The sequence below is a fragment of the Streptopelia decaocto genome, assembly GCF_964273445.1.
Source record: "Streptopelia decaocto genome assembly, chromosome: 4".
Classification (NCBI taxonomy): Eukaryota; Metazoa; Chordata; class Aves; order Columbiformes; family Columbidae; genus Streptopelia; species Streptopelia decaocto.
The window spans coordinates 29,044,988-29,072,925 of record NC_138658.1 but is presented as its reverse complement, the minus strand read 5'-3'; the positions used below and the strand labels follow the sequence as shown (position 1 = coordinate 29,072,925).

The 27,938-nt window shown below is 43.3% G+C and overlaps 1 protein-coding gene across 3 annotated transcripts in view; it reads right to left on the bottom strand.

Annotated features, from left to right (window-relative positions):
* Window positions 1–1,079: 1,079 nt before the first annotated feature.
* The window catches only part of ADGRL3 (adhesion G protein-coupled receptor L3), a 238,747-nt gene continuing 211,888 nt past the window's right edge, over window positions 1,080–27,938 (bottom strand). For 2 of the 3 annotated variants that reach the window (XM_082051082.1, XM_082051083.1), the window contains 3 exons: window positions 27,328–27,453; window positions 25,504–25,600; window positions 6,121–8,519 (listed from right to left, as the gene is read on the bottom strand). In XM_082051082.1, the coding sequence (XP_081907208.1) occupies window positions 7,708–8,519; window positions 25,504–25,600; window positions 27,328–27,453 (1,035 nt within the window). In that variant the 3' untranslated portion in view covers window positions 6,121–7,707. Of the gene's footprint in view, window positions 1,991–6,120; window positions 8,520–25,503; window positions 25,601–27,327; window positions 27,454–27,938 lie in introns of those variants that run through there. The other variant, XM_082051084.1, reaches the window with a different exon arrangement.

Below are 27,938 nucleotides of genomic sequence, written 5' to 3'. Positions count from 1 at the left end.
TTGGGGTCAGTCTGCTTCATCTTTATAACCACCACCATTAGTTACCAGGTATCAGCATCTTCAGGTTTGCAGAGATAGAGAAAGAGAGAGAGGGAGATAGAGAGTGAAGGTTGTCATAAATGCCTCCAAGAATAACTCTTCTAGACAAAACAGCAAAGGTTTAGAGTGTGGGATGATGGGGTTATCTGGAGAATGAAACTAATATTGAGGGCTCTAATGAAAAAAACCCAAACGACCCCAACCCAGGGGATTTCTGCTTTCCTGTTACCTAGTGAAAAAACAGGGCATTTCTGCTTTCCTGCAATTGCAGCTTTTGCAGCCACCGGCATTTCTTTGCAAGGGTTTTGAGGCTTTGCTCCCTGAATTATGCTAAATTTGTGCAATAATTGGTTTATGCTATGTGGCTTTTTAATGGGGAGGGGACACTTCCACCATGGCCCTTCTTCCTTGCAAAAAATTGAATATAAGAAAAAATTTCTTCATGGAAAAGGTCATAAAGCACTGGAACAGGCAGCCCAGGGCAGTAGTGGAGTCACCATCCTTGGGGGTGTTTAAAAGATGGATAGATGAGGCTCTTAGGGACATGGTTTAGTGCCACATTTAGGTTATGGTTGGACTCGATGATCCTGAGAGTCTCTTCCAACCAAAATGATTCTAAAATGCCAGGCTGAAAGGAGACTTCTATGTGTAGAGAAAGCTATTCTGGGTCATTTTCAGAAATAGCTTTTTCTTCCCAAGACTTTTTTCGTAATTCCTTTTTTTTTTTTTCCCCCAAATTTCCCTCCAGTGATTAGGTGTATACAGGTGAGCACAACACAGATGTATATCCTCTCTTCACCTCTCATGGACACAGCTACATGGACATGGTCTTCCATGTGTTTGCACACTGAACCCCTTCATTAAACAGTTGGCCCAACACCACTAAGAAGTCTTCAGAGGTTATTTTTTTTCTTTTAATTAATGTTAAAAGCCTCAGGGGAACTGCACTTATATGGGGTTTGTGTCCTGCATTGGTGATTTCTGGCCATTCCATCCCACCGCCCCTCCCCCGCCCCTCCCCACCTGCACTGAACAGCCCAAGTTCGTAGCTGAGTTATTTACACCAGTGGAGACCATGGGCCGAGAGAGTCCACCCCATTTACAGGAACGAAGGAGACAACATCTGCTGAGTCCTCTGCCAGATGTGTCCGTCATCTTTCAGCTACGAGACCCCATGCCAGCCTCCGGTGGGCAGACATCATGGTTTCCCATATCCCCAGCTGAGCTGATTGAGAAACGCTATCTTCAAGTTAATAAGGCTCTTTTTTTTTTCTCCAAAAAATATCTCTATTTACACAATAAAATCTGGGCAGCTTTCCCCTGGACGCTTTTGCCGAGTGGAGCTGCTGCTGGTCTCTGCTCAGAAGCTTTGCTCGACAGTACTCTGATGGCAAGTTCAGCTGCTTCTGGCGTAAGGATGGTTTATTTCTCCGTGTTTTCATTCCCTTGTCATCTCTCTGCACAGCCACGTTTGTATTTACAATATGGACCTGGACGCAGTGGTTTTGCCTTTACACAGCCCAGCTTGTGAGCACGGAAAGGTGGGGTTGAGCACACTCAGCCGTCTTTAAAGTATTTTCAAGTTGCAAAGCCAACATTTGGAGCAGACAATACTTCTTTGTCATTAAAAAAGACTGTTTTTTTCACCCGTTCTGCTTGTCTTGACAAACAAAAAAGTGACTGACCAGGCGGCGAGGGCACTTCCCCAGGCGCTGCCAGGCAGTGGAAAGATCAGTAAGGCTGTTTTCTCCTTGGGTTTGCTGATGATTTCGGCTGAGGCTGAGTTTCTCCGGCCTCTCCCATTGCACGATGCTGGGGAGGAATGGGTAAACTGAGACACAGTGGAGCTGAGGCAGGCTCACCCTGTGGCCGGCTTGCCAGCACTAGATGACACTGTCTTCCATGGTGACTCTCCTGAAGACCGGCTCCTGCTTGGGCGTCCTGCTGCTTTCTGTGGAAAACAAGGGGAGAGCAGGTAAAGCCCCAAAGCAGGACTCAGCAGCAGAAATCAGATTTTTCAAGAACATTTTCAAACAGAACATGGGATGTCAGGGCTTGCCTTGAAGGGGAAGGCTCACTCTGAGCAGGTGAACATATTTATGGGCCAGCATCCCATCAAGAAGCTCCTCCCACCCTTTTTGCTGGAGCCACTGGTACAGATTTGTCTGTTTTTTACGTCCCCACAAGTCAATTATTTCTTAAATGGCATCAGGACCTGCTGCCCACCGCTTTCCCGATGAAGTTGATGCCAAGGTGCCTCTTTGCTCAAGCTCAGCTCAAGCAAGGAGAGCCCAGAGCTGAGCTGCAACCACCAGCCTGTACCAGCCCAAGAGGGCTCGTTTGAACAAATTGCGTTGTTGTGTGGTTTTTTTTTTTTTTTTTTTTTTTTTTTTTTTTTTTTTTTTCTGGGTCCCCCTCTTCCCTTAATAAATAGTCAGGAGAAATGACTGCAAAATAAACTGATTTTGTTTTGCTAGCAGACATTATCTGAAGGGCCCTTCACAGCCTGAGTGCATTACAGCTGCCTCTATAATCATTGCAGCCCCAGGGAGGAAAAATCCTCCCTTTACACATGCAGGTTGGGACGAGCTGTTTGGAGTGAACACGTGCAGATTTATTCAAAACTAATAGCCAGGGAGAGGTTAAGATATGCTAGACACACTGAAGAAGAATTGAAGAGTTGTCCCAGGGCCATCTTCTAAGCATACATCATTCCAGCCCATCTCTCACCCACCCAAGGGCCAGCAAATCCCCAGCAGCTAAAAACGCCTGCGTGCACAGTGTGTCTTGGGGTTAAAAAAAACCAAAAACAATTCAAAATTCTACCTATTTAATTAGAAGCACTCTTCCTGGCTGTTAACAACAGCAGCTTAAGCACTGAGGAGCACTGAGGCCTTTTTTATCTGTATGGGTGAATGGCAGTGATGGCAAGGTGCTTACACCGAAAGCAGCTCATCTATTTTCATCAGGGAGAGACCTCTTAAAAAATGGGGCTGCTGAGGTCCTTGGTGGCAAATGATAAAACTTCTATCCTGTTTTTTAAGGCGAAGTAAGCAGTAGCCAGCCAGAGCTGCAGCAAAACCTCAAACTGGTCTCAAATTGGGGGCTTGTCCTGTACGAATTTGGCAGCTGAGAAACAGCTTTTGGCACATTGCAGCCAAAGGATGAAGGCCTGCCAGGTTTTTTTCCCACCCTCATGCAGCTTTTGTGCCACCAAGGGCCAAGGTGCTGCAGCTGCCCAGAAATCATCCACCTGCCTCACAAGTTGCTTTTCAATGCTTATCCCCAAAAACCACCTGAATTAAACCTCACAAGAGATGCCTCATAGAACAGTGGGAGAAAGACTTGAAAATGGTTTTATTATAGCCATAATTTAGCCCTTCAAGCATCCTGCTGCTGGAAATAACTTTTCCAAAGCTGTAATGCAAGATGGACTCGATTATAAGCAGTAGTTGGAGAGTCGTCTGTACAAGTACTTCCATGTGCAGAAGCCAAGGAAGTTGTGCAGGAGCCGGGCTTGTGTCTTTTAAAGTTGTTGTTTGGGGTTTTTTATGCAACGCCATCAAAATATGAAGCATTTGCTTCCAGCACATAGTAACTGCTCTGTATACCAACTTTTTTTTTTTTTTAATTTATTGTGATTTTTCCTCGGATTTTGACATGGGTACAGCGTGTTTAAGGAGCAGAAATATAAGAAAATACGTGGAGGATGAAGAAATAAAAAAGACAGCAAGTCCTCAGGATGGTTTTATTTGTTGCTGCTGGCATTTTGATGAAGACTATCATCATCTGTCTGGTGTACCAAATACAATAGACAGTAAGCACCTGTAAAAAGCTGTGGAAAAGGAAGATTTCCCTGCTATCCTGGCTAGTTTCAATATCACAGCATTGAACAGACCATCACTCCTTCACAAAGCCCTTGGAAGAGCAAAACCGTCCCTACAATGCCCATAACGTGGCAGCTGCCGCCTTCCCTGAGAGCATTAATCACCGATTTTATCTGGTTTCAGCTTTGCACCACAGGACGTTCTCAGCGCCATAACCAGAGCACCTGTGATGACATGGCATTTATATAATGTTCCTGAGTGCAGACTATTTAAACCCAAAAATATCCATTAAATAAAATTTGCGTAGAGTCTGGCCGAATGCAGTAGGTAGCTAAAAATAAAGGACTTTTCTTTCTCAGTGTAAGGAGATCAGAGTGTGAGAGATGACCAAGCCAGTGCTCTTATGTTCTCCTGAGACAGCTTTTTAATAACACGAGCAACGCCTTAGAAGTTTTGTCACTCTCCCTCCTATCCCAGGAGCATTTTAGGCACCGAGGACTTAACGCTGACTTGGGTTTCACGTGATGCAGTCCGCACCAAAGTCACCACTATGTTGTCGCATTGACTTGTATCTACCGAGCTACTTATCAACAAGCAGAACCCTTTGCCATGCCCACAATCACAGTAAGAACCTGTTTCCAAGGGGGAAAAAAAAGCACAATTAAACCCCACCCTGCTCCCCTCTTCCAACTAAATGACAGTCTTAAACCATTTTTGGCTTAATTAATAATATCTATTTCCCCTGTTTTGTGAGTTGGCTGTTTCCAAAGCTGTTATAAGCACCAACAGTGAATCCCGCGGTGCCAGAACAGCCTGGGGACGGAAATAATCAGCTTGGAAACAAACTGTTTTTTGCAATCGAAGTGCTAATAGGAAGGGTAGGCTTGACCACGAAGGGACGGAGAGGGGGAGAAAAAAAATCCCTGTCCACTGATAAAGCCAAAATACACAGAAGAGCTGGAGAAGAATGACCATTTGGAGTCAAAATCAAACATATTTTAGTAGGACACGATTATCCCATAGCAAATCCGGCACTGGTTTGCTCTTGCCAACCTGGTGAATGTCTTGCTGATCATCTGCCTCCCGTTCTACAGGGACTATATTTGCTATGGTGTATCTCACCCTCTGCATGAATTTAATCCCACCGTATACCTGGAAAATTATGTTTTTCTAGTCTAATACAACAAAAGAGTTTTTACTTTAAGTATTTTAAGCCTCGGCAGCCTCCGTTGGGCTGCTACATGGATCACTGTGACCACAGGGTCTGAAATGCTCACCCTACCTGCATGCACAGGTTGCATTGCGAAAAATTGGTATTGAGTGTGTCCAGAGTTTTGCTGTCAACTATTCTATTATTCTATTCTATTCTATTCTATTCTATTCTATTCTATTCTATTCTATTCTATTCTATTCTATTCTATTCTATTCTATTCTATTCTATTCTATTCTATTCTATTCTATTCTATTCTATTTCATTTCATTTTATGGATTTCTATATCCTGTTGATGAATACCAATTGCTACCAAGGCATTTGAATCACAGAATCATAGAATAATTTGGGTTGGAAGGGCCCTTCCAAGCTCATTCAGTCCAACCCCCTGCCATGAGCACAGACATCTTCACCCAGATCAGGTTGCTCAGAGCCCTGTCCAGCCTGGCCTGGGATGACTCCAGGGATGGGGCATCCACCACCTCTCTGGGTAACCTGAGCCAGTGTTTTATCAATTTTTTACAAATTATCATGGACCAGCCACCGTTGATGGGAAGGGCGAGGTGGCTGAGGGTGATGATGGTGCTTTGCATACGCCCGGAGAAAGAAAATAGAGACAGCAAACAACGACCGAGGAGGCCTAACGGGGACTTGTTTTTACTCTTTGACATGCTACCAGCAGTTTTTAATCTCAGAAGAACCAAAATAATAATAATAAAAAAATTTTAAAAAATCATTACAACGATTAAAATGTACGGCACATGAAATACTCAAATCATCCGCATGTCATCAGCTCGTTCGTACAGCAGGCACGAAACAGACCTAGAATCACCTGCAAAAGCCATTGGCTGTTGTCGTTCTTACCCCTAAACACGTAACCGCGAGTGACTGACAGCTCTAGTCAGCCACAGCTGATTAAACCTGTGCTTAAACTGCTCAGCCCAGGCCTTTGACATCACTCACCCATGCCCTAATGGAGGGGGGACTCGGACTGAAGAGAGGAACAACAAAATAAAAAGAGAGATTAATTGTACAGTACATACATACAGTTATCTTCTAAATTGTGATCAGTTTGTTTATTGGTTGGCAAACAAGCTTCACTTTTACAACAAATATTAGTAATGAGGTCATTTGACTTGAGACCATACAAAGAGGATCATAAATTAAAAAAAAAAAAAAAAGCAAAAAAAAGCAAAAAAAAAGAAGAAATTATACTCCGTGCTGCTAATTTACCTCTGGAAAGCCTACGTTACTTAAAAATCCTGTCAAATAAATAAATTTCCTGTTAAGAAAAATGACAAACAGAAGACTTTTTTTTGTTTTGTTTTGTTTTAAAATCACTGCAAAGTACTTTTTAGCTCGCTACGCATCAATTGATTTTCTTCTTAACTGCTGCAGTACAAGTGCCTAAACCAGGGACCAGACGGAGCCGTGAAGGCTCTTCATTCCTCCGGGGAAATGGTTGTCTCCTGCTGAAGACCCAATGTTAAAAAACCAAAAACCAAACCTCTCGGCTTCTGGATGCAACCCTGTGGCCCGGCTCAGCAAAGATGCCAGCTGAAGAGGGATATTCAGTGAGGAAATAAAAAGACTCCCTTGGTTGAAAGGAAAACGGTGATGGTGTTTCTAAAAATGGTCTGTAGAAAGTGATGTTTTTTTTTCCTTTTTCTTTTTGCCCAGTGAGACTTTTTTACTGGGATGGGGGAGGATGGATGGGGAGGGGCAGGGGAAGAGGCAAAAGAAAGTTTAAAAAAAAAAAAAAAGAGTTGGAGTTCTGAAAAACCTTGCTCCTACTGGTAGACAAACTTACAAGACCAGCACAACAGAAAAAAGTTCGATTTTTTTTTTTTTTTTTTCCCACTACATTAACAGGGACGCAAGTTCTGGAGGAACAGAAAGCAGACTATATGTGCAATGCTAGTATCTGTACATTACATAGAAATTGTTTGCTTTTCTTTTTCTGCCATTAGTTTTTCTCATCCGTTAATACAGCAAAATGTAAAATATGCCTTTAGCACAGAATTCTAGGATTCCCTTCCACCTCATTAAATTTTGTGTGCTCCCGCAGCCAAGGGGAGGCATGAGTGATTGAAACCCATGACGTGATCCGGATTGCTAAGAAAAGAGTTTTGCTACCTTGGTTTTTGTGCAGAGCTCCCACCTAGATGCGTCATTGCTACTAGTTTCAAATGCACATTTTTGGCCTTTTATTATATCCTTTTTTTGCCTTTTTTTTTTTTTTTGTGTGTGTGTGTGTGTGTTTGTTTATTTTCCCTCTTAAATCAGGTCCTTGGCATTAAGAGCAACACAGCGTCAAGGATTGTTTTAAAACAACGCGGCATAACTTGAAAAGGCCACAAAGTGTGCCGTTATCTATCTCTTTCATTAACATAATGAAGTCTGTCTGAAGGGAGGGAGGATGGGGGACAAAAGGGATGGGGGCTGCAGTTACTGTCCTCTCCGGGCCAGCCTAAAAATTCCAGTAAAAAAAGTCCGAGAGTTTCCTTTCAAACAGTGTGAAGATTTAGGAGTACACACAATATTACCACTGCGTGGATTAACTCAGACCAGTAAACTGAGCATTACGGAGGGGCTTTTCGCTGTCTCTTTGCTGAATTTTTGCTGCATCTTCTATAGACTAGTGACCAAGTGAGCGGGTCCTTTCACGTTGGTGTCTGGGGGGGTTCCCTCTTTGTTTGGCGGGACTATGAAACCATCGCTGCTGCCTCGACCCAGCTGGTAGTAAGTGTGTAGCTGATGGACGTGGTTCCTGGATCCGAGGTTGGGCATGCTTTTGTAGTACACGTCGTCGGCGTCACCACCCCCGCTTTTGGTCGGTGGGGGGTCAGTCTGGGTGCTGGCAGTGACACTTTCGGTCACAGGTATGCCAGCCAGTGCAGGCATACTGGTGTAGAGAGAATCCCTGTTGGGCGACTGGAGGTCGTCTGTGTGCTCGTTGGTCAGCAAAGGGAAAAAGCTCTCGCTGTTGTCTTGCGGGATGCGCCGCCGGCCATAGAGGTGGGGCTGGTGGTTGTCTGCCGAGTACACGCGGGGGGGCAGGAGCGGGGCGTCTGACTCCTCGTGGATGAGCTCCAGGCCTAGGCTCTCCTCATGGGTGAAGGAGGTGGCGTCGTCCAGCACGATGGCATCGTCCTCACTCCTGCTGCCACCGCCCACGCTGTTGACGAGTTTGTTCATCAGGTTGTGGCTCTGCTCGCTGGAGCGCTCGTGGTTGTTCAGGTAGGAAGGGATGTAGTTGGAGGTGAGTTCCTTCAGGATCTTTTTCTCCAGGGCATTCTCGGTGTGGTTGTACCCGCGGTCAAGGATTTGCACGCAGTTGCTGAGGTACTCGCCGCTGGCGATGCTGTAGCTGTTGCCGTGATTACCATTCAGTGGTAGAGTATCCGTGACACTTGTATCCCTGGCATTGTTCAGAAGCCCCTCTGAAAAACATCACACAAGAGAGGGTGACTTGTACAAACGGGACACTCACGCAGGACCTTGCACACTCAAACCCCCTTCCTACGCTGGGGCTTGGCAGGCAGGAGAGCGGTCATGGCCAAAAGAGAAGGGTGCAGCTCCAGCTCACCGCTTTAGGGTCTTCCCACCGAAAAAAAAAAAAAAGGAAAACGCTGTCAAGTACGTGACTTGATGTGACAATAGCAGGTGGGAAGGAGTAACGTCTCCTGGCTGGTACCTCCTAAGGCTCTATGTATTCCTGAGGGAACTGAGTAATAGGTGAGCCTGGGCTGGTCCAAATATCCCTGGCTCCAGGTGCTCTGGAGGAAAAGAGCAATTCCTTGGAACTGAGGGAGAAATATTTGCAGCCTGGGCTAACCATTTGCCCAAACTTCATTTGGGAGTGTACCCTTCCTAGGAGAAAAAAAATAAATCTGCTCTCCCCTTGTGCTGGGCAGGCTGTAAGGAAAGGCGTAAGGCCTGAAGGGTGAGATGTGGAGATTAGCAAGGCTGAGGTACAAAGTGCTTCCTGGCCCAGGGATTTTTGGGACAAGGCTAAACACCCTACCTCTCTCCGCATGAGGGCATGGCCAAAATTAGTTACTTGATACTGGCCAGGTGGGGATGAGGAAGTGCTTTGAGAGCAAGGGAGAAGAAAAACCAGGCAGATTCAGCTGCCATGCTTTTTTGGGGAGTGCAAATGTGAGGATGTAGGAAATAATGTATCTACTTTTCATCTAAGGGCTTCAGGTGTTGCCGAAAACCGGCAAGCACCTCCCGGCAAGGCACGGCAAGTGAGAGGAGCCATTAGCCAACAACTGGTGATGAAGTGTTGCTCATACCATGCTTGGTACATGGCTCGTGTACCTTCTGAAAATACATGATTTGGTCTATATCTGCGATGGAATAGTTGCTGCATGGCAATGGTTGGCAAGAGCTACCACAGCATTTCTTCTTGCTTTTTGACGAAATAACCCAAATGTGTTGGTCACCTTTTAGGTTTCCGAAGCTAGGGTGCTGCCATATCCTGGGTTTCCCAACAAATGAGGGAAATGTGCCAAAAACACCCAACCAGTCATTGCAGACATAGAACAAAGCCATCGATTTTCACGTTGGAAGCCTTCCAACCGAGCCACAATGCTTGGGGGAGAAATGAAAAGGGAGTGTTTCAAGGCGGGGGGACCATATGTAATGGGTAACGGGGACAAGAGCATCTGTCTGATGGTGACATCAAGGGACCTATGCATTAGGGCACCGAGTGCTCCTCCTGCCGCCAATGCATAGAGCTGAGGGCATCGCAGGTGGAAAACAGAGTGGGGTCTGCAATGAAACACACCACATAAAAATGCCATGACCTCGCAAATAAAAATGTGAAAAAAAAAAAATCATACACACAGTTATATGAGAAACTATGCTGGGTAAATAACACCACAAAAACAGGAAATAAACAAAGAAAGCATCATCTAATCTCATCTATATATATATGTACACACATATATATATACACACACGCATACACATATATACACATATGTATATTCATACTCTTTCAATTTCAAAATTGTGAAATGGATTTCCTTTATTAACTATGTCATCTATATGTGACGCAATAAAAGTGAACTAAAAAAAAATTACATTTGATATGCAATGTTTAGCTTTACTCCCATACTTGTCTCTCTGTAGGGCTCTAAACGACAGCATGAAGAAAAGGAAAGAAAAAACAACAAGTAAGCATACAGCGACAGTAGGAGAAACATGAATAAAAAGCAAATTGATGATATGCAGAAAAGAGAGTTAACCGAAATAATTTCCACTGCCCAGAATACATGAATTTGTTACATGGTTTATTTCAGGTTAAAAATATTGACATTTTAGACAGAAAAAACATTTTACACGCAATATCCAATAGACTACAGTTTCATTAAAAAAAAAATTATCACATTTAAAATGTTTTCCAATGCCATTATAAAAGGTTAATTGTGCAACACAAATCCAGAAATAACGCCTGGAAATTTAAGAAAAGTCTAAATCTGGTAATGGTCATGCTTGAAAGGACAGGCACTGTCAATGTCACTTCCAAAGGCTTAAAATGAATTGCTTTACTTAAGTTATAATAACCCCTGGCAGTTGAAACCAAAATCCGTTTCCTTCCTAAAAATGTTTTGCCATCCGTCCTTTGCGACAGTGCTTTGTAAGAGTGCGACTTCGCACATCGCGGGGCTGCCTGAGTTTCACAAACTTCGGTAAAGAAGCTTTGCTTTTCTGCTCCTTTTTTTTTTTTTTTTTATAACCAAACACTACATGGGCTTTGTGACAAAAACGTAGGAGGAATGGTATGTCAAGTAATGGCACTGCTAGATGAAGCTATTGATTGAGAAGGAAGGGTTAAAAAAAAGGTTTAACAAATGCAAAGATGAGATTCTTAGGGACATGGTTTAGTGCTAGTGTTGGATTAACACTTGGACTCGATGATCTTGAGGGTCTCTTCCAACCAAAATGGTTCTCTGATTTGGCTTGAGCCAAGAGGGTATTTTAAAACACAAAAGTGGGGAGAGGGAAAGGAACAGGTAGACCAGCTCAGGCCCCAGGTTTCTTAGAGCATTCTGTCCCTGTCAATGGCCAGTGCCAGAACTGGTAGATGAAGGTACAAAAAAAATTAATGGGGAAGGAGTGAGCTGGATGGCATTGGCTAGCGATGCCGTCACCGCATGTTTACCCTGGCCGAGGCGCTTCCTGGTGATGGTGACACCATTGACTTTTACAATGCACTATTCTGGCTCAGCATCCCGACGTCCCAAAGAGCCGCCGAGGCCATCAGGCTGGGTTGGCTTTGCTAACCTTCCTTTCTGCTGCAGGATCTCCTAATATTCACATTTTTTTAATCGTCTAAGGATGATTTCCAGTTTGTAAAGCAATAGCTATACCACTTCGACAGTCAGTAACTAACTTGCAGCATCCTGGAAAGAACTGGGTGGGTTCTGTTCCCCCTGAAGTCAATGGCAAAACTCCAGTGGCTTAAATGGATCAATACTGGTCCCACTGGTCTCCATCATCTCCCACAGATGAAGCCAGTGTAGGATTCTCCGTTTTCCATCTGGCTATAGCGCTTGCAAATCAATCACACTATTTTTGTGGAATAGAATGCTGTTAAGCTCAGGTCAGTGTATCAGAATCTAGCCTTAAGAAGCAGAAGGACGCAAGATTATTAAAATGCTTGTAAAACCTTTTTCTGTCACATTTCCCTCCAAATCAGTTTGGTTTGGTTGAGGCACCCAGACCTGAACATGTTCTCTTAAACCAGATGCTGACCCAGAAGTACCCGCTGCCACCTGATTTAAAAGCTCTCCAAATCTCAATATTATCATGCAAGAAACCATACTGGATGTCAAAGCTCATTTTGACATTTGTGATATGCTAAAGTTCTTAAAATTCTGAGAGTTTCATATTTAACAGTAGCCCCTTTTGCAAAAGCGTTAGTGGAAACAAATCGCACGAAGTTTAGGAAATTAATGAAGAGCAAAAAGGTCAAACACGTGTGCTTTGAATGAAAATGCCCTAGTGATACAGTTCAATATCTATTGTAAAAATACACTGCCATATAGCACGATGGGGGTTTCACTGCTTGCATTATAGCCATGATTATATCCCCTTCCTGACAGATCCTTTACTGGGAGGGATGCCCTCACTGGGAGCTTGTGCTTGAATGCAGCATCACTCTGTAATGGTTCAGCCACCTTTCAAGCAAGCAAAAAAAAAAAGTTTTAAAATCCCATCTGCACCCCCCAGCTCCTCCTAGGGACCAGCTTAAACATCAGCTGACAAACAGGGTCCTGTCCCCTCACTCAGACAAAAGACTGATTCCTACAATGAAAACCTCCCTTAGGTACAACTGACTTTACCTCTTTATTTTCCAATGCCAAAAGGAGAATATGAAAGAGCTTCTCTACACCTTGTTCTATTTTTTTTTTTTTCACATAGAAAATGCATTAATGCAAACGGCAAAATATTTCTTACAATATCTAAGGTCTGCTCTTTGAAGCTGACCTACGCCCCTCACTTCAGCTTTCATTTTTCTTAGGGATCAAAGGCAGTTTTGCTTTATTTTGCCCCCCCCCTTTTTTTCCCCCCTGCTGACCACATTTTTCTATGCCATTTAAAACGAGAGCAGCTTCAGTGGCCAAGGCCATTTCAGCTTCACTTACCTTCAAGGGTGTTCCTGCTTCTGAAATAAATGGTTTAACAAGGAAATGTGCTGACAACAAAGACAGGGATGGATACATCTGACAAAATACACGCATGAGACAAAAACAATACAAAAGCAAAGAGATTGAAAAAAAAAATCCAAATCAAACCCACTATGAATGCTATGAGTGGAACTGATGAGGGTCTGTCAAAGCAAACTTGATTGCTCATGGAAAAAAAGCCTTCAGAAAACGGAAAGATGCACTGAAATAAAAGGAAGGAGAGGGGATCTTTTTTTTTTTTGTGCCCAGTTCAGAAAAATCCCAAAGTGTGTGTGCAGGGGGAGGGGAACAAAACAAAAATTAAAAAAAAAAAGAAAAAAAAGAAAAAAAAAAAAAGAAAAAATAAATGGGCCAAAATAAGCCACAGAAAATGGAATTCTCACTAGCAAAAATAGAGAGAAACTCCAGCACACCTTGTGCGTTGTACATGCTGACGGAAGGGTTGTTATAGACCGCTGATTCCCCGAGCAATGTATTATAAGGGTTGTTAGTGCCATGAGGACGAAGCAGAGCATTGGTTATAAGATGATTAGCCATGGCTCCTGGAGCAGCCCAATAGAAAGACAGAGAAAAACAAACAAACAAACAAACAAAAAAGGTCAATCAGGCAAATGTGGTATTAAAAAAAAGGGAAAAAAGAACATTCAGAATGACAACAGTTGAAATAGTCCTGATTACGAGCAGCCAGCTAATTAGACTCAGAAAACTGTATGCCACTAAAGCAGCACAGATGTTACTGACAATGCACAAACCCAAACCGATGCAAAAGAAAATGGATCAGTAAGCAGATAAGCTACATTTATGGTGGTTCCTCAGTCGCTTGGGGTGTAAGCAAGGCTCTGCCCACATGCTTGCTACAAGGAAAGAAAAGAAGATGGCAGCCTACACAATGCAGGGGAAGGAAAACTCTCTGGAAAGTGCCAAATGAATTAAATTAAAAAAAAAAAAAAATATATATATATATATATATAATGACTAACAGAAAACAGCACATTCAAGTCCCACTACGGGCTAGGATCTCTTCTACTAGTGCTTTGCAACATGTCTAAAATGCAGAATTCAAAAGAATGGATGGAAAAGGCAGCCTCTCTGAAGGCTCTCGGCACTGTCTCACATCTAAGAGGGCGAGTTCTGCTTTGGTTACGGCTCTTTTGTATTGCCTGGTGCCACCGCCAAGCACATCCACACCCACCCAAACCCACTCTTGAAGGTTACAGCACTGCAGTTCCAACCAGTGTTCCCATCAGGAGCGAGAGCGGCCACAGAAACATATGTTTCCAGATTCTCCATTTGCCCCGTAAATACTTTTTTCCCCATTCCCAGTCCTCTTTGCTGTCGTTTCCCAGCACCCAGACAGTGGTTGTCCTCTCCCTTGGGTTTGTTCCTTAGAGTCTTAGACTTCTGCTTTACATGACTATCACGGCTCGGCAGGTGGCCCCCAAGACCTACACCTTGTCTTCCTATCGCAGGCATCAACCCATGAAGCAAAACCTTCCAACCTCTCTTTTAGCTGACCTACAGAACCAGAAAAACCCTTAAGACCTTGCTTCAAATCTCCCCTGCAATCCAAAGAGACAACTGATTAAAAATTTGATTCCAGGGCAATTCTCACTCTCATCGGTAGAGCAGGAATACCAAAGGACACCTCTAGGGCTAAACAAAACCTTTTTCCACCAGGAAAGCAAGTTTTTGGTGGGGTGACTTGAACTGGCCAGGCCAGGGCTGTAGAGGGTTCAGCTTACCTGACTGTCACCAACATCTCCTGGCCCGAACCCAAACCAGCATGCAAAAAGCCAAGCCCAAATCCAGCCAACCTTGCTGGGATGTTGAAGATATATATGCCTCAAGTGCATCTGGCTAGTACAAATCCCCTCAGCGGTGAGCTCTCTGAAAGCTCACATCGACTAATTATTTAAAAAAAGCAAATATTGGCCAAAGCCAAGGCTAGGTGGAGGTCTCTGGAGCTGCCTCCTGTGGCGCTAGGCCTGGCTCCATTTCCCAGGATGGTGTTTCTCTGTGTCTCTGCAGGGAAAGGAAGGAGCAGCCTGGTTTCCTTCGTCCCTGTCACCTCCCTCATCCCCCTTATCCTTCTCAGCCCCAAGTGGACGGCATTAGCAGGTCACTTCATGGGCCTTTGGAGCGCAGGGACAAAGTGGAAGGTGGCACTTGTAAGGGGGCTGCATGCCAGGGAGGCTCCTGAACACATGCAGCGGGGAAAAAAAACAACTTGTCTTCTCTCACCTGATATCTTTGGCTATGCTGATGGCAAGCAACATGAGCTGCTGTATTTGGAAATAAGGAAATAAAGCTGCCTCCTGTAAGAACATTATAAGGAACATTATATGAATGCTTAACTAAGCAACCTTGAATGTAACTAATAGGTAAATCCTTGCTTTCTGGTAATGTATTTTCCATCAATCTGGCATGAGAGACAGTAGGAAACACTTCTCATGCTAGTTCTATACCAGTGTGAATACTAAGCTCATTAGAATGGTTTCTACTTTCGTAGAATCATTTAGGTTGGAAAAGACCTTTAAGATCAACCAGTCCAAACTGTTAACCCAACACTGCTAAGTCCACCACTATGCCATGTCTCTAAGTGCCACATCTCTGCGTCTGTTCAATCCCTCCAGGGATGGTGACTCCACCACTGCCCTGGGCAGCCTGTTCAAGTGCGTGACAACCCTTTCCGGGAAGAAATTGTTCCCAATATCCAATCTAAACCTCCCTTGGCAGAACTTGAGGCTGTTTCCTTTCATCGTGTCACTTCTTATGTGGGAAAAGACACCAACACTCTCCTCGCTATATCTTTTAGTCATGCTGGGCCATAAAGGATTCAAAAAGGGACTCACTTTTATACAGGTAACAGGAATAGGCAGAGTTAATAGGATATAATCCTCCCATTTCAGATTTAACCCAATCTCCAACTCAGTGCCTATGAGATTTGATATGGAGGAGAAGAATATACCTGCTGCACAGTTCTGAATGCTTTTGCTTGAGGCACTTTAAAATGGTAACTGCTAGAAAGAGCATCTTACTCAAGATATCCCCACTATCATCTTGTCTAGCAATCCCTGGCATGCAGGAACAAGCTGATCCTGCCACAGCCGGGCAGGTCAAGCTTTTCTGCATGGAGGGATGCTCTTGCTGTGTGAGAAGGGACAGATCTGTGTCAGCATATAACGCTTCATTTGCCTGCATTCAACAGGGTGATGGGCTCTGAAGCGAGCTGAATTCACACAAATCTGGCTCTTTCTGGGTCCACAAACCAACTTCTAAATGCATGACTCTGGCTAGAAACTTGGCAAAAGCTGAAAATATAGAGTAAGTAATTTTTGCTCTCTGAGGTGTATAGAAGAGGATGCTTGGTATAACAAAACAGCCACCCATTCCTGTATGCAAAAATACAGCATCCTCTGCCCTCCTCTCCCTTGATTTCTGTGGGTGTTAGGATTTTTTCAATTTGCTGATCAAAATGCCACTTTTGATGGCATTGCTGAGTAATTCTCCTGATACAAATCTGAAAAAAAAAAAAAAGCTATCACTTTCAGATACTTTTCAACACCTTCACAAACCCAGCCATGCCCAAGCACTCTGCAGCAGGTACCCAACGTGGCAGGCTGGCCGTGACAAACTTCACCCTCTCTGCAGGTCACAATAAATGCAACCTTTGTCACCTTAAAACCAAAATGATATACACCTTGTATTTGCTAATTTAGGGTCTTGTTTCTCCTGGGCTGCTTTAGTGCTCCTCAAAGGATGCTGAGAGAAAAGGATGGCATTCATGCTCCAGATAAAATAATAATACACCAAACAAATTCCCATTATTGGGTTTCTCCTTCCCAGGAGGGAGAGTTAAAAAGGTAGCACCAGCCATACATTTAAGTATCATCCTGCCTTTTTCATAACATTTTATCATTGCTATAGCAACCAATGGGGTTGTTATGAAGAGTGGATTAGGTCTGCAGATGAGGGACGAGCAGAAGGAGCAGGTGGACTACCAAACTATGAACCTGTTTTGCATGAAAATGGCCTTGGTAATAAACAGCCAGCAGAAACTTAACAAAGCAAGCATGGGACGGAAGTGGCACGCACTCACAAAATATCATGATGGAAAGCAAAGAGGTTTATTCTGCAGCCCCGTGTGCTTTCATCGTCTGTGGCACGACAGCGATTTCTCCCATCAAGTCACACTGTCCTGTATCATTCTCGCTTCCCTACATTTCGGTGATAACGCTCCCTATGCAAATCCTTCCTCTGACATCTTCTGAAGCACCTGAGCCCAGCACACAGCCACTACTCGTTATTTGCTTTATTTTGGGTGATAGCCTTCAACTCAGCTGTGCTGAAATGCCTTCAGTTCTGCTAGTTGAAGATGCCCTACTGAAAGCAAATGCAACCTGCTTCCAAAACCTTATTGTGCTGTGTACGTGTGGGATCATGAATGTGGAGTTGGGAAAAAAGACGGGGCTTCAAACCCACATGTTCAGCTGAGCATCTCCTTGTTCAGTGAGATAAGATGATCAAAACCAGCAAATATATTTAACAGCAGGCTAGTCACCTTTGAAAAAAATATCCCCTACGATTACACAGGTAAAACTACAGCCCCAAGTCTCCTTGTTTCCCCTGATATTTGACCAAAGTCCAGTACAAAATGAAGCTGTCAGGCCAGCTCTGATATCCAAAATGACATTCAAATTAAGGTTTTGGGCAATGCCAGTGCTTGGTTTGAGGTTTCCTGATGCTGGAAACTGCTGGGTAACTTGCAGATGTTCGTGTCCCTCTCATAGCATCGGGGACCATCGTGATCCAAGGACTGAAGATCCAGCCTTTGTTAAAGGATAAACACTTTCAAAGTGTTTAACAGTCTAAGAGGAGGCACAGCCTGTGCTCAGGGAGTAGGGGGAGATTTGGAGGGTTGTGCATTTGACTTGCAAACTGAGAAAACCTGCTAAGGGAAGCCAACCAGGACAAGGAAGAGGAAAATCACACAGTTTTTACCGTCACTGCAACAACACACAGAGGATTCAGATCACTGTGTTTATCTCTATTGTGTGCCTGTGAAAGCAGGTATCATTTTAACGACCACACAACTAAACGGTACCTTTTTCTTCCCTAAGACAGAAATTGATGTCCTTGATGCAGAATAACACTGAATGTAGAAATAATGTTTTGGAAGAGCTTGGTGTTATGACTGTAGAGGAAAACTGCACCATGTTAAACGCAAGTATGATTTACGCACTTGCTGAAAGCAAAGGTTGAAAATGCTGATGACAAGCACGTGTGGCCAGACTCCAGATTGTATCATTCAGGAACAAAAATTCAATTAAGTTTTTGTGGGCAGCTGGCTGACGAAGCCCCACAAAGGCATTTAAGCTGATGTGAATCATCTGTATAGTCTACTCAACAGCAGTTTTGCTAAGGAGAACAAATCAGTTGACAAATTTCATCAGATGAACTAGTGAATCAACAAAATGCTTCAAAAATGTCCATACAAAAATCAGTTTTCAACTTTTGTTCAAAAAAAGTGGTTTGTCTAAAAGCTGGCTGGGACTTTTCCTTATGATGTCACTATTTCATTAGAGTAGAAACAGAAATAAATAGCTTAGAAAAAGCACCTCTTGAGTCATAACAAAATGTTTCATTCCCTCTGACCCAGCAGTTCCAAAATGTAGTTTTTGTTGGGCTTTTTTGGGGTTTGTTTTCAGAAGACAGAAACAAAAGCATGTACCACTATGTCTGTACATCACTTAGCATTAACTTACTTATTCCACTTTACTCCTGGGGAAAGCAAATAGATTCCAAGTAGATTTGCACAAGTCAAAGCTCTCGTCTTCATTGTGACTTTCCCTACTGGCATTCAGTAGCATCCTTTTCTGCGTTACAGGCAACGTTTTTGAGTATTTAAAGAATCCTGGTCTTCCACGTGCTCCCTTGCAATTTATTCCAACAGCTGATGCAATTATGAAAAGTGAAATAATACATATTTGCTGGAGGACAACAGGTATTTTCAATATTTTTCCTGGTTCCCTCCAACAAACGCTCTGCTGTTTAGATTTATTGAGCTGTGTTCTTATAATAGCCAACAGGATTCAGCTAATAAACTTCAATAAACCTCCCTATTAAATTTCTCTCAAATAGGTTTGTTGTCACTTGCAGCATCTAATCTATTCATTGAGATGCTATTAATACTGACTGCAGCGAAATGGGGTTTCAGCAAATGAGGTTGTTAAGCTCTGGGCCACCTTCTGCCACATGAAACATTCAGTGTTTTTATGCTGAGACAGGGGTGGGGATAGTATTTCTTTGTCCCTTTTTTACCCTCATTTTCTTCCGCAATATTTTTCAGATGACAAACTGGATTATAATCTGGAGGTCACATTCAATACACACAGCTCATGTGTTTATAAATATATACTATTTATAAATAACTCCCCGCTCATCGATGCCTTCTCAACTACCTGGAACAGAAATGTTGTCCCAGGACAGGACATTTTTTACCCCTTTGACCCCTTCCAAGGGTTTATACCTCTCTGTACCTTGACTATACAAATGTGCATTATCCCCTGTTGCTCCTGTTTAAGCTTATTTCTTCCTAGCCCTGAGCTGTTACCAAAGACGGGTGGAAATGGGACCACACTTATCGAATTCTGTAGAAGCAGCCACACTTTTTCCTTCCATCTTCCCAGTCACCATATTAAGATTGCTCTGCAGCAATACTCAGCTGGATCTAATACTCCCCAAAGCCTGCTCTGATTTCAGAAATTGCCTTGCCCTTACTTTTCTTCTTTAAATCTGATCCACCTAATGACTGAACTTCCAATTATATGGCTGTCAATCCAAAAATCAAAGCCGGCTCATAATATCTCCCAAAGGAAGAATGCCACGTCAGTCACTGAAATCACCGCAACAAATCTCAGCTCGCTCAGTCTCAGGCAGCACAGAGGCAAAATAAATGAGAAGGCAATCAACAGTGGCGTTGATTTTGCACTTAGGCAGAAATAGGAGTTAATCCTCGATAAAGAAAATCATAATTTTCCTGGCATAAAATGTATGGCTGATTGAAAAAAAAAAAAAGAGGGGAGTGAAAAAAGGGAGAGCAGAGGCAATTTGTTAGTCCAAAAGGACGGTGAGTTTCCCTTACAAACAAAAAATATCTGGAATTTCTCCCTACTTCATATGTAATTATTAGGATTGTTCATTTTGAGGTCAGATGCTGACATTTAGCCAAACCACCAGGCGCGTAAGAGGGCCATGGAGATTTCTATCTTGCAAACAGCAGTCCCAGCTGACTCACTGCAACTGCATGTGGACTTCTCCATCCAAATACATCACAAGGGGACCCACCTGGGGTATCCCTGGGGTTGGGGGCTCTCAGGGGACAATGTGTGTGGTCTGTAAGGGTTACAAGAGGGAAGAGAAGCAGCAGAGGGGCACAGGGGATGAAACCAGAGAGCTTCATGGCAAAAACGCCAGTGGTGGCGAGATGGAGAGGTAAAGGAACAGCCGGGACCAAAAAGGAGTAGAAACTGAAATTTTAATTAAGCACAGACACCTCTCAGCACTTTGCAAAAAAGGGAAAAGTGGGAAACTCTGGGGAAAAGTGCTGTGCCTTATATTTAAAGCAAGGACAATGAAGAAATGAGATATACACATCCGCAGATGATGGTCCCTGAATGGTCAGAGGGACCGCTGCCCCTACCAGGGCCACACCAGGCTCAACCTTGAGAAGTTCCCTGCATTTGTCTCCAAAAAACCCTGATTATGACTGGAAACAGAGCACAAAACATCTAAAGCATCTCCTAGGAGACCTCAGATTGAGCCAGACTCACCTCTTGCTCTACATATCATGCAGTGATGGTACTCATAGAGTAAAGTGTCTGTGGGAGACTGATGCTTTTCTTTAGCCAAATCATTTTTGCTCAACCCAGCTCCCCGCCCCCACACCAACAAAACAAAACAAATTCTTTTATATTCAAGAATACTTTGATGAGTTTCTTCTACCTGTAGGTGCATTTGTGAACCAGGAAAACAACTGCAGGCACCTTGGATATCCTGGGAGTCTGTGGCGTTGAACCTGCCTATCCGAGTGCCACAACAGGAATAAAAAGAAAAAAAAAGAAGCAATCTGGCAAACTTGAAAATGCGTTTAGAAATTACACGGGTCCACCACTAACTCTGCCTGCTGACATGTACATTCATACAGCCACAACTGGAAACGAAGAAAAACCCAGACTGTAAAACCATTGCTCTGAAAGATGTGAGATGAAAACTTCGCAGGAGAAACGGGGGCACTGTTTCCTGCCAACTGCAAACAGAAAACAAACAGGGAGAAATCAGAGAAAAGTGTTTATGCTCTAGTATCTCTGAGCCACAAGAAGAACCACAGGTACTACTCAGAGTAGGTTTGAAGCATTTAGGCAGATGGTGAGGGATCAGTTGATGGCACCCTCTGAATATCCTACCGAGATGAGCCGAGGTGTTCCCACCTCTCCCAGAGCTTGCCTGCATGCTATTTGCTTTACACGCAACATAAATTCAGCGGGAATCCAGTGGTCATACTGGTCACATCAATCCATCAAGGAGTGAACGAGCATCTTGAGAAAGATTGACACACGATAGGAGCATTTCCACAGTCCAAATTTCCCCCTGCTTTCCGCTGTCTCTGGGCACAGGCAACAAAGGGTCAGCATTGCAAATGGGTTGTAATAAGCCCAGGGTAATCTTGATTTTCCTTTTTCAATTTTACTCTTTTCTTTCTTTCTTCTTTCTCTCCCCGCCCCGCCATCTTCTGCCTGTCTCTCTTTTCCCACAGCTCTCATCTTCTGGAGTGATGGTTTCCTATCAAAGGCAGAATTTCCCCTTCTATTTTGTTTTCTACATAACTGCTTCTTAAAAATGCAGGCTAATATGGCCACCTGAAGATAATTTAAAACTTCACCCACCCTCCCTGCAACACAAACAGTCGTCCCTGCTGAGTTAACAGTGTGGAGATGATTTCAGCCTGGAAATCACAGCTTAATTGTATTTTTGGGTGGGTGGGAGGAATTTGATGGGAGATTTCATTTAGGAAACAATCAGGTCTCGGTTGGGTTAGAAATCAGGATATTAATGTTCTTCATTTTAATTTTCCTCTCTGACTCAGATTCCCACTGTTTGAATTTGAGCTCAATTTGTTCAGTTCATTGTGAAGAAATCCACATGAATTTGACATTAAACTGATTATCTCTGAAAACAGTAGCAATAAGTTCCCTTTTTCCTGTGTATGTTTCAGATTAAGTTTTTGTGGTGGATAGAAAAACACAGGAGAAAAATAATAAAGCAAAAGGAAATCAAGTATTTATTCTGGAGTGCTACTCAGAAGCTGAGATATTGAATGACACTTAAGCTTCTGGGGAGAAAAAGCAAAGGACAGGGATAAAAAATACTCTAACTTCCATTTCCCATTTCAGCATGGGAAGAAACAGGGAGGGAACACAGTTTTTCTAGCCAGGAATAATACCTGGGGATTGGACTAGATGATCTCCAGACGTCCCTTCCAAATCCATCCATCCTGTAATTCCTTTCTAAACCAAGAAAATCTCAGGGCTTCTCAATGACTATATGATGGGGTGAGCACATGCTCCCTACTGAACAGACCCTTGGGGTCATGGGGATGAATTCAGATTTAAGAGTCACCATAAAAGCTGCCAGAGGTCCTGGGCTCCAATCCTGCACCAGACTGCAGGGTCCTGACAGCATCAACAGGTCATAGTGGCTGTGATGATACCCCTGCCCAGCCCTGGACACGTCAGTGCATTTTCCTATAACAAGCACTGGCTCATACCAGCAACAAACTTGTCTTTGTCTCTGCTGCTCTTGAGCTCTTTAAAAGAGCACTTCCATTTTTACTCTGGAAAAAATAAATATATATATATCAACTCCCTAACCTGAAAACCTGAAGGGTAACAAAGCATCATAAAGTTCACCAAGGTTTTTTTTTCTCTCCCAGTTGTCTCAGATCCAAAGAGAGACAGTAATTCCCGTACCAAACAGACCATCCTACATGCATCCTTTTAGGACCAGTTTTTCAGCACTTCATCCATTCTCCTTCTGGAGATATCTGAAATGGTTGTGTATATGTTAGGAGTCAAGAGTGACTATTTGTTTTCATTACTCAACATACTATGCCAGGCAAGTTTGGGGTTATGCTTGAAACTCCTGGTATGATAACCGAGATTAAAAAAATGTCATGGCAAATAACTTTGTGGAGAGGGGGGCTAAATAAAAGATAATCTGGAGCTGAAAAAAGCCACGAGCAATGCTGTGTCTGCTAATTCTGAACACAGTTACATGTCTAAAAGAGGGATGCGCTAACATAGACACCATATTCCAGAGTGATGTGCAGGAGCTTCATGGAGGAAGAAGATGGGATGGTAGAGAAGGATGGGGAGATTCTGGGGAAAAGGATCATTTTCTCTCTGGTTTAGAAAGGGGGTTGCTGCCTGAATACTCTGGGAAAAATACCAACATGCAATGAATGTTTAATGTGGCATAATACAAATACTTTCATATAAAAGATATCTAGGCTGGGAAGGCTGGAGAGAAACGGGTACACAAGCCTGTTGTATCACTGTTGGACTGGAAGGCTACTAACCATCCAACTCAAGGGTTGCACTTGACTCCTCTGAGCTTCTGTTGCATACTTGTAAATAAAATATTAATGAAACGGCCCTTCTAAAGTTTGATTTATGTATTAAAATACTAAGAGGCTGACAAGAAGTGTGAAAACCACATTGCCTCGCCAGTCTGTTCAGGCTGCAACTCTCTCTGGAGAGACTGAAAAAGACAACTCAGGCTCTAGGCAAAGCCTAACCCTTTCTTTTCATCTGGAATAAATGGGATAAAGTGTGAAATATTTGGGGCCCCATGCAGTTGGGATTCCTGTTGATGTCAGGGGTATTTTCCTAGCAGAACTGACCACCTGCTGCTTTGAAGATGCTAACTCCCAAAGAAATATTTCCTCCTCTATGTTGCAGATCCTTCTGTCTACTGGAAAATAAAATAATAAAAAACCCAAACATGCCTCCCTGTGTGAAAAAGAGGGAAGAAGCACAACTTATTCAAGTCACTTAAGTGTCCCACCTTCCTTTCCAAAACAGTTATCAGGCTGTTTCTGTAGTCAGAGGAGAGATCCAGGCCCTTCGGGTGATTCACCTCCTCTGATGTTACACAAAGCAAAAAAGCTGGATGAGATCCACTTTGAAGATGCCTCCCCTGGCAGTTCATTTCCCAACTGACCTTTAAGTAACAGGCACATCTAGTGACAGGCTCTCGTCACGCTGGGATGAAGATTGCCCACTTGAAACCTCTTCACAGCTTTCCCAATTTACAGTCATACTCATTTCATTTGCACACACCAAAAAAAAAAAAAAGCCTAAACCGATAAAGGAGAGATGTCTGTCTTCTGCACCAGCTGCAACAGGGGAGTAAATCAACTTACTAACTAAAGGAGAGAATGTTTCATGCATACCACATTTTGGTTTGCAGCCGAAATGGAGTGATGGACGGCTAAGGGAAACAGTGGTTCTTGCTGTAACCTTTGTGCAACAACTGACCTCCCTCTAAATTAGCCCTGGAGCAGCCTGGGTGCAGCTCTCCAGTCTTCGACGTGAAGACAGAGAGAGGTGCAAGGGATAAATGTGGATAAATCAGGTATTTGCGGTAATGGCGATCAACAAATCTGCAGTGCAAAGGGGAAAATATTCTGGCACAAAAACCATCGGAGCGCAGCAAGAGAGAAAAGAATATCTCCATGTTAACCGCACTGCCTTCCCTTTTGTGCTGATTTGGGTGATATATTACAGATAACGTTCAGAGAACCGAATCGTATGCCCCACGCTCCCCAGCACTCAGTAGCTGATATTATTAACAGGACAGCACAAATCCTTCAAGCCTATCCTCAGGCAAAAGTTGCTCTAAAATGAGTGGGAATTGTAGGTGAATAAAGACTGAATAAGAACCAAAGTCCTAACTCCATTCTTGGTTGAGTTTTGCAGTCCAGCTGTCAGGACTGGAAGTTCTTCAGATTTTCACCATCAAGAGAAACCGCTGGGCCCAGTAATCCCAATTCTACCCTGTCTTAATTCCAGCATCAACTATGCACATACACAAACTGGATTTGGGCATCCAGTTGCTCAGGGCCAAGCCATAAAATAATTGTCTTGAAGGAGAACAAAACCAATCTCTGAGGCTCTTTTTCTGGTATTCCATTACTGTCATTTTCCCGTAACTCCCTGAAAAAAAGACTTTTAAAAAAAAGCTGTTCAGCTTTCCTCCCATGCCAGGCACCACGTTTTGTTTGGCACAGACGTTTCCGATAGCCTTTCCTCTGCAGACGTCTCTAAAGTTCACATCAGTCAGTTCTTCAAACTAGGTATATGAGCATCAACGCAGCTGGTTTTGTTCCAAGCACACAGTTTTTCTTAATGTCTATGTTCTGCTGTTCGTTTTTGCTAACTTTTTTTGCTTTTCCTAACTCCCTTCCAGAAATGACAATTCTTGAATATGCGTGTATAAAAATTAAAAAAAAAAAAAAAGTAACAATCAGTGCAAAACCTCCTCCCAGTTACTCTTGTGGGAAAATAGGGTCCAGTGCCGTTTGGGCTGAGAAGGGGCAACCCATTTCCAACTTTTTAAAACCATCGCAAGAGTTAGAGATATGAAAAAGTAAGTTTATAATTACCTCTGTTGAGTGAAGCTGAACTGTTTATATCTCCGGTAATAAAGGAAGACTCGGACTGCTTTCGAACTGTGTCATTCCACATCCTACGAATCCGGCTCTGAAGAGGGATGGAACCACAGCAGGTAATGAATTTTCAGCCGCTGAAGATATTTTTCTTTCTGCCTCACTAAAGATGCCGACTAGCATGTCTGGCTCAGGACAAGACTTGTTTCCAAGCCAGCTGTAAGCAAGTGCTTGCTGTTTCACTATGACACACCTCGTGCGTACCAGACCCTGCCCGCCGAATCTCAGAACACAAACACCTATCTCAAATAAGAAAAGCATAATACAATTGCTGATATCTTAATTAAAAACAGCAATAGAAATCATATACGAGAAAAACCCAGACATGTGCAAGCTACGGCTTTACCAATATAGCACCAAATAACGAAAAAATAAATGCCCCCAAATGAATGATAAATGGAAGCACAATGTGACATGAGGCCCATGCACTTTTACGGCAATTGTTTTTTCACCTGGACATTTAATATATTGTATTTCTCTGACACGGACCACTGTAAAGTAATTATTCTGTTTCCTAAGTCAGAAAAAAAAAGGATCTTCTGAGTGTTCCACCTTACCTATTCAAAAGTCAGGGATCAGATGGAACTTCATCCACTCTCCAAAACCTGTGTGAGGTTTCTCCTGACACTTCCATCCTTCCAAGGACAAACTTGTGCAGGCAAAATAATTTGCCTTGGTACCTCAAACCTGAGTTCTGTATTAATAAAACCAAAGGCTTTCAAATCAGCTACCTACATGGTTACTGGATATAGTGAGTTTTGGACATTATTGATTACTGTGGGATTTGATGGCTCCCTAATCTATTGCTGTTATTCACCCTGGGTAACGTCCAGACCTGCATAAATGCCAAAGCAGAGCTTTTGGGTGACATCTTGGAATCTGTTGGAAATAAATAATAATTGGCTCCAAGACACACATAGCAAATTACATTTTCCTGGGAGGTTATAAGCTGTTACTCACTGCATGTCTTTCATAATTTAATAGTGGAACTGTCATGTGTAATTACTTCCATTAGTAATACTGAATAAATTCATGTTTGGTTTCTATTGATGAAGTAAGCTTCTCCATTTTATATGAACTGGCTGTCCATAAATCTGTACGCACAAGTCTGCTTTGAAACTGCTATGTGCGCAAACTGCACCGACCTGAATTTTTAGGTGACCACAGCAAAACAAATCCAGTAATTGAGTAAGATAGTATGACCCTAATGGATTCTCCTAAGAGATCTATAAAATGAGGCAAATCGAATGAGGCGAGGGATTGATCAAACCACTGAAGGCCAGAAATCAAGCCCTTTCACTGGGAAGTCTATTAGAAGATTCTTGCAGTCCTTTTTTAGCAAGAAAAATATTTGGTTGTCATAGCATCATTCCTGTTCATTGCAATAGCGGTGACAACCACCTTCAACTTGTGATTAAAGGATGTACAGGGATGCAGCATAGCTGAGAAAATGCTCCCAGCTCCTGATGCCCATGGAGAGCAGGCAGGACAGCTCAGGTTGTGAGCACACCCTGCCTCTAGAAGGCAGATTTGGACTTTTTATTTTCACTGCATTTATTTAGAAGGTTCTTGGAGGGGTGCCAATTGCCAACGCATCCTGAGGGAAGCTGTCATGTTGATTTGGGTCTGGGAGGGATGGAAATCTCTGGGGGCACACCAGGGAGAGCTCTAAGGCAGCTCTTTAGGTGCTGAGAGGGGTTTCACTCCTGACATTGTTGTGGCAGTGCAAAGCCTTGGCCATGGACAAGAAGTGTGGGTTACCTGTGAGCCTGTGGAATATCTTCCAGGAGTCCGTGACCCCGAGGTTTTTCCTGAGCCAATAGAGCTCTCTGTACTTTTCCCACTACAGCAATGCGTGCGCAGGCATTTTCCGTACTCTTTACGTACCTGGCCAAAGAAAGAGCAACGGTGGTTAGTAGGCAGTTCCTCCTCCTCCACTGCCTTCCCACACTCAAAACAGCCTGCAATTTTTCCTAGATGGACAACTCAGAAATGGCTGTCGGGCACTGGAACAGGCTGCTCAAGGCAGTGGTGGAGTCACCATCCCTGGAGGGGTTTAAAAGGCACATAGATGAGGTTCTTGGGGAAATGGGTTAGTGCCAGGCTAATGGCTGGACTCTATGATCTTGAGGGACTCTCTTGCAACCAAAATGATTCTGATTCTGCTGTTGCAGCATGTGGAGAAGAAGTGTGTTCCACCTTGATCTCAACACGACTTCACCATTTACCATAAGGTAAATGCTTTTTGCAGCAAAGCTCCTTGTAGTTGACACTGGTGGGCTGTAGCTTCCTCTGAGGCACATCAAAGGAGCATGGGAGAAACTACAGATACAGTATTTATGACTGAAAATTAATACCCTCATCGATTTGAT